Raw genomic sequence first — 7,181 nt, forward strand, 5'->3', positions numbered from 1 at the left:
CACCCGCGGGCCGCCTCCAAGCTCTTAATGAGCTTTTTGATCTTCCAGATCTCCACGTTCCTGTCGGCAGCACTGGGGTCGTCCGCCATCTTCTCGCCTCCTCCTCCCTAGAGCGGCCCGGCGGGGCCCGGAGACACCAAGACCACAGAGTTAGCGCCGCCGCTGGGGCAGAGCGGCCCCCTTCCTTGCCACCCCCGAGAGTCCCTCCTCTTCCCGCCCCGCGCGGCCCGCCGAGGTGGTAGCTGGCCTTTCCCTCTCCCTGGCTTACCTAAGGGCCCAGTCCTGGGCGGCAGCGGCTGCTCCTCCCCGGCGGCGGGTCCGCGGCGGCGGCTCTGACGTAGGACACCGGCTCCCTCTCTCCAGGCAGCTGCATGTGTTGCAATCCGCTCACATGGGGCCTGTGACATCACTTCCTCCGCCAGGGGCTGAGTGGTAGTCGGCGGGCGGAAGGGAGGGGGCCAGCAAGGAAGAGGGGGAGCTCTGCGCGCGCCGCGACTTTCCATTGGCTGTTTGGGCCGTGGCCTACAAAGAACCCGCCGATTGGTCTCATCTGGGGCCGCGCTGCCTTGTGAGGTAGAAGCCGGGGGCGGGGAAATACCTCCTTCTTTCCGGTTCGGAGAGCAAAGAGCAGGAAGCGGGCGGAAGTAGGTGAATCTCGCGAGAATTTACTCTAGCCCTGGCTGCCTAAACCTGGAGTGTTTCTTAAAGGGCAAGGCGCGTGGGTCGTTGTCTTTTCTCTCCCACGTTCTTGAATGGAACGGACTTCTGAGGGTCAGCGACGCGTTTTTACTTTCGAGCTGGGACGAGCGGTTTGAATTGCGTCTGAGAAGTCTCAAAGAAGCGCCTCACTCTTTGCTACTTCACAGCTGACGAAGCGCTTGGGTCTGCGTGCGTCACGGATTAGTGTTCAGAAGCTCGGCCAGGGTGTCAGGATTAGGAAATGTCTCCCGGGTAGTCCAGCACCCCGACACCCGCACGGGCAAAAGTAGCACGTTCCTTCCCGGCCCAGGGCTAAGAGGGGTTCTCTTTGGACCTGGAACTTTATGGGGAAGGGGAGAAAGCAGGGGCTGCCTGAGGTTGAAGACATGAGGTATCTGATACCTTGAATGGTTTGATTTGAGCTGTGGAGAGTGAAGGTGGGGAGAATGTTGAAGGAACGTGGGCAGCTGTCTTTGACTTTGGAGTTGTAGTTGGCTACTTTATGTCTCCACCTCAGCTGGAGTCATTCAGGTATTTGGGCCCAAGCTGTGTGCCAGGCCCGAGTTTCCTGAGAAGAGCCAGACAGATAACAGTGCCTACCTTCGTGGTGCTCTCAGTTTAGTTGGATTTATAGCCGACTATGATTTTATACGTTTGTGTCATGAAATAATTACACAAATACATAAACACTTCAGAGGGGTGTGAGTATGTAATGAAAGAGGAGTGAGTGAAAACTAGAATGAAACCCAAAGGTGAATAGGACTTTGTCAAGAGGGAGCATAACACATTTCAGAAATCGCAAAAGCTCGTGTTCTGGAGCAAGGTTAGTAATTTATGTGAGAGATAATTTGTATCTTAGACTAGGGTGATGACAGTACAGCGAATGATATTTGAGGGTTAGAATGGTTAGGGCTGGATGATAGGTTGGATGAGGAGGAAGAGCAAGAATGACTCCCAGAGTATTGAAATGGCTAGTTTTACTTAGATGGGGAAGATGAGCAGGTTGTGGGGGATTTTTGAAAATTTCTTCTGCTTAATAAATCCGAGATTGTTTATGAAACAAGCCAGCGGTGGGTGCTCAGGTGGTTGCATTTGTGTGAGCTTTGAATCCTTTTTGCGAGTTATCTCAACTTTATCCACACCTTGGAAATGGGGCTTTTACTCCCATTTCGTAGATTGGGAAACTCACGCAAAGAAAAGTGAAAGGAAGTTGCTGAGAGTGAGGACATTGACTCAGGGCAAGTCTCTCCCCCAGCAAATGAATTCCCAGAATGGAATCGCTTCCATTTTGTAATTTTTACCATATGTTCACTCATTATATAAGTTATTGTACTTCTACTGTGTGCCATTGACTGTGCTTAGTAGTGGCCCTTCTTAAAGTCATAAATACTGCTTACTGACTGGGTGTCTGCTGTGTCCCTCCATTTTCCTTACTTCATTCTCTTTGCCCCAATTGTTTTTATACTAGTTTGCCTTGATTTTCTTTTCTTGCTCATTTCTGTGTTTATAGTGTTGTTTTAGGCCCATGTGTGATGGCTTTACAGATGTTCTAGACTAGCTCACAGGCTTGCTTTTCTGTTTTATGCTGAGGTAAGCATGGTGATGGAGAAGGCAATGGCACTCCACTCCAGTACTTTTGCCTGGAAAATCCCACGGACTGAGGAGCCTGGTGGGCTGCAGTCCATGGGGTCGCAGAGAGTCGTGCACTACTGAGTGACTTCACTTTCACGCATTGGAGAAGGAAATGGCAACCCACTCCAGTGTTCTTGGAGAATCCCAGGGACGGGGAGCCTGGTGGGCTGCCGTCTATGGGGTTGCACAGAGTCGGACACGACTGAAGCGACTTATTAGCAGCAGCAGCAGCATGTACCTTTTGCCCATCTGTGTGTCTATAGAAAAATGTCTATTAATGTCTTCTGCCCATTTTTTCTTGGATTTTTTGCTATTGGTTTGTTAATGTATTTTGGGAACTAACTTATCAGATACATGATTTGCAAATATTTTCTCTGATTCAATGGGTTGCTTTTTCATTTTGTTAATGGTTTCCTTTGCTGTGCAGAAGCATTTTTTGTTTTGGTGTCGAATCCAGTAAGCCCAAAATTGATGTCAAAGAGCTTACTGTCTCTTAAGTGTTTGGTTTTGGGTCTTACATTCAGGTCTTTAACTCACTTTAATTTTTGTATGTGGTGTAATATAGTGATCCATTTTCATTCATTTGCTTGTGGTTGTCCAGTTTTCCTAGCACTGTTTATTGAAGACACTGTCCTTTACCAATGAGGTCTTGTTAAAATTAAGCCAGTATAAAGTACAATGCATGCGTGTGTCTTTGTGTGCTCCTTCACTTCAGTCGTGTCCAACTCTTTGTGACCCCATGGACCACCCACCAGGTGGCTCTATTTATGTGATTCTCCAGGCAAGAATACTGGAATGGGTTGCCATGCTCTCTTCCAAGGGATCTTCCTGACTCAAGGATCTAGCCCTCCTCTCCTGGGTCTCCTGCATTGCAGGCTTGATTCTTTACCCATTCAGCCAGCTGGGAAGACCCCTGAGGCATCTTAAGGAAGTTAAAACGCATGAGTTCACAAAGACACCCAAGAAATTTCACTGGTCTCACCTTTGATTAATACTACAAAACTAACTCACTTTAAAAACCAGTTCCCATAAGAACTGTACTTCAGGTTAACTAGTTACTTGATATGAGGGGAAGTGTCTCACTGTAGAGGTATTCCATATAAAAAATGAAGAAAAAATAGCATAGTATACCTTTAATGAAATTAAAGAACTAGGTAATGATCATCAGTGACTGCTGACATCATAGAAGAGCCAACCAGAATTGTATACTCTCTGATGAAAGTATATACCACCCAATCTTGTCCAAAAGCTTAGCCTGAATCAGATCCACAGGGGATGAAGAACATGTTGATGACATCACAGGAGTGCCATCAGTGAAATGTAGGATGTCAAAAGTTGCAGGACAAATACATTGCAAAGTGGAGGAAAAAGAAGCATGGAAAACCTTTAGTTCAAAAGAGACTTATGGGACGTATCAACCAATACAAGCTGTGGGCTTTACTGGCTCCTGACTCATTAACAGTTGGAAAAATTATGGAACTTCCCTGGTGGTCCAGTGGTTAAGACTGTGCTTCCACTGCAGGGGGCACAGGTTCAATCCCTTGTCAGAAAATTAAGATCTTGTGTGCCCTGTGGTGCAGCAAAAAAAAAAAAAAAAGTTATGAAACTATTGGGAAAATTTGAACATTCAGTTTTGCTATTAAGGGATTAATTTTTTGATGTGATCATGATATTGTTATATTTTATAGAATAATCCTTTTGGAGGTACATACTGAAATGTTAGAGTAAAATTATGATTTCTGGAATTTGCTTCAAAATAATCCAAGGGAAGGTAGAAAATATTAAAAGCTGTAAGTTCCTCAACATTAAAAATTTGAAAAATAAAGAGTGTAAGAATTTGAGTGAAACAGACAGTGTGGGCTGAATGGGGAAGGCTTCATGAAAGAGGGTAGATCAGGGATAACTGAGAAATGGAAAGGCAAGATGGGAGATAGCTAAAGGCAAAGGGGACATGGATCAAGGGTTATGGCTTGAATTCAGCAGTTAGACTAGTAAGGTAGATTGATTTCCCATTTAGGAAAAATTTATGGTTCTTAACCCCCTTTTCGTCAGATTCCTTCAAGAAATCATTCTTCAAGAAGTGAAGAGCAGTGGACCATTTCCCCAGAAAAAAACAGTATTTGCAATCTTGCATTCTATAATCAGTGGTTTCTGGGTCCCTGAAGTCACTCACGTGGACTTTCCATTTCCCAGCCATTGCCCCAAATATCTACCTTTTGGGTCAGGGGCCACAAGCACCTGTTTAGGAGCTTATTGTTTAAGTGGAACATTTCCTGTTTCCTGAGATCTCCTGTGAGTTGAAACTTGTAATTATTAAAGGTTGGTTCAGTTGCAGTATTCTCTCTAGTGTGAAAATTGAGTTTCCTAACCTATTGCAGCAGAAATGGGATTGATGGTGGTACATTGTAATTAGGTTTAACCATATGAGATTGGTACTTGACTGGTTTTGACCTACTTAAATGGCTGTTTCAGTGTTTCTTTCTATAACTGCTACATTGTCTGCTTCACTGATTGAATAATATAGGTTGCTTTGTAGCTCCTTTATCCAGGGCTTTCACTCACTGCATCGTTCTGATACCAGAGGAAAGTAAAGACATACCCTTATAAAACAGCCTTAGGACTGGAGTATGGAGTCACAGTGGTATCTGAAATACTGAAGGGTGTTTGAAGCAGTTTGTTTTCAAATTTTGTTTTCACTCCCAGTCTTCTCATTAATCATCTGCAAGAACTTTTTTTCTTTACTGCTCCTTCTTGCTACAGAATCTCTAGTATAAATGTTATACTTAAAATTAAGCCACCCTTACAGATTACTTAACGGTAACTTAATGATGAAATGTGGAGCAAAGCACAGACATAATATTGTTCTCCCTGGTAACTGAGGCACTGATAAAGACAAAGTATTCCTACCAATAATGTGTACATGACTCTCAGCAGGAGGAAATTACCAGGTGAATCCAAAGGGCTCTCTCTTCTGTGAAACAAATGGCCTATACCCTTCAAAACAACAAAATCAACATCATGAAAGGACAAAAAGGCAAAGGAACTATTCATCAGTGCTGCTGCTGCCAAGTCACTTCAGTCGTGTCTGACTCTGTGGGACCCCATAGATAGCAGCCCACCAGGCTCCCCCATCCCTGGGATTCTCCAGGGAAGAACACTGGAGTGGGTTGCCATTGCCTTCTCCAATGCATTAAAGTGAAAAGTGAAAGTGAAGTTGCTCAGTCGTGTCCGACTCAGCGACCCCATGGACTACAGCCCACCAGGCTCCTCCGTCCATGGGATTTTCCAGGCAAGAGGACTGGAGTGGGGTGCCATTGCCTTCTCCGATTCATCAGTGCTAAATTTCCTGATTATTAGCTGTAGGGATAATGTTTTGCTCTTAAGCATGCTATGTAGGTTGAAGTGTCATGATCTTCAGAAAACATGTAGAGTGAGCAGAGTATTTAAAAAAGTACAAATGTGGCAAAATGCTAACTGAATCCATCTGAATGGTGTTTTTGTGTGTTCATGACAGCATTCTTCTAGATTTTCTAATAGATTTAATTAAAAGTTAAGAAAAAGCTTGGGTAAATTTTTTTCGAGTCAGTAACAGAATTGTACTTAATACCTAGAAAGTATAAAAGAGGGTTTCAGATTTATTCTGGTCCCTCTTACTCCCCCTTTGCTGGCCTAGGAGTACCTCAGGCCACACTTTTAGTTCTGTAAACATTATTAATTTCTCCTTGAATTCTTTTTAATCTTTCACCAATTAAGTTTTAGTTTCTGGGTGTGGTTCATTACCCCTAGAACTCTTGACAGATGGAGAGTATAATTTATATGTAAACTTAAAAAGTAATGGAGAAAGCAAACCACCCACAAGTTTTGGACAGTGGGAGATTGTTTTGACAAGATTTGAGTGCTTAAGTAACAGGCATTGTTCTAATGTTGGGAAGTAACAGTGAACAAGATTCTGGCTTCTTGCAACTTGCAAAAATGGGTGGGCCTTAGTTCATTCAGGCTGCCAGAATAAAATAATAGACTGTGTAGCTTATAAACGGAATTTTTTCCCTCACAATTAAGGCTAGATGTTAGAGATCAGGGTGCCAGCATGATCAGGTCAGGGCCCTCTTCCAGGTCATAATGTGTCCTCATGTTAAGAAGGGCATCAGGGATTTCTGGAACCTCTTTTATTAGGGTACTATTTCCAATCATGAGAATGATCTACCTCCCAGAGGCCCCACCTCGAAATACCATTACCTTAGGAGTTAGTTATTTAAAAGCAGGGATTTGGAGGACCAAAAGAACTCATAGCAATGGGGGAAAGAAAAATTAGGTGGTGGTAATTGCTGTGGGTAAGGACAGGAAATGACAGGGACTTGAAGGCTGCTATTTATGACAATCTCAAAGTTCTTACTTAAAAAAGTGAGGGGAGGAGTCAATTGGAAATATAGAAGAAGACAGTCTGAGCAAGGTCAAAGTATAGGAGAAGGGGTCCGATCACATGTGTTGTTCTATTGTGTAGCAGGGGTGCATTTTAAGTGGGGAAGACTACTTGGCAGTTTTCCTTTCGGGACCTTTAATGCATGTGTTGCCACAACATGAAGATTATATTTGAATTTAAATTTATTTTTGCCTTTCAAGGCTGCTTGTGCTGATGTTAGTTTTACTAGTGGGTAACTGAACCACCATCATATATACGGCAGTTTGAGTACATAAAGAAATACTGCACATCCCCCAAGTTTCCCATTAAGTGTTCATGTGGCTGAAAACTTGAGCCTATTCTCATATCAACCTCAAGAAGCTTTTAAAAGGGTGTTAAAGTCTCCTTAATTTTTTAAAAATAAATTAATTCCTAAATTTGAGTTATAGAT

At 43.6% G+C, this 7,181-nt stretch overlaps 1 protein-coding gene across 2 annotated transcripts in view; it reads right to left on the reverse strand.

Moving 5' to 3' along the window:
* Positions 1-427, reverse strand: part of ETF1 (eukaryotic translation termination factor 1) — a 28,157-nt gene extending 27,730 nt beyond the window's left edge. The window contains exons 1-2 of one of the 2 annotated variants that reach the window (XM_061424688.1): positions 269-427; positions 4-107 (exon numbers count right to left, since the gene is read on the reverse strand). In XM_061424688.1, coding sequence (XP_061280672.1) covers positions 4-89 — 86 coding nt within the window. In that variant the 5' untranslated portion in view covers positions 90-107; positions 269-427. Of the gene's footprint in view, positions 1-3 lie in introns of both variants that reach the window. The other variant, XM_061424689.1, reaches the window with a different exon arrangement.
* Between the last annotated feature and the right edge of the window lie 6,754 nt (positions 428-7,181).

The sequence above is a fragment of the Bos javanicus genome, chromosome 7 (assembly GCF_032452875.1).
Source record: "Bos javanicus breed banteng chromosome 7, ARS-OSU_banteng_1.0, whole genome shotgun sequence".
Lineage (NCBI taxonomy): Eukaryota > Metazoa > Chordata > Mammalia > Artiodactyla > Bovidae > Bos > Bos javanicus.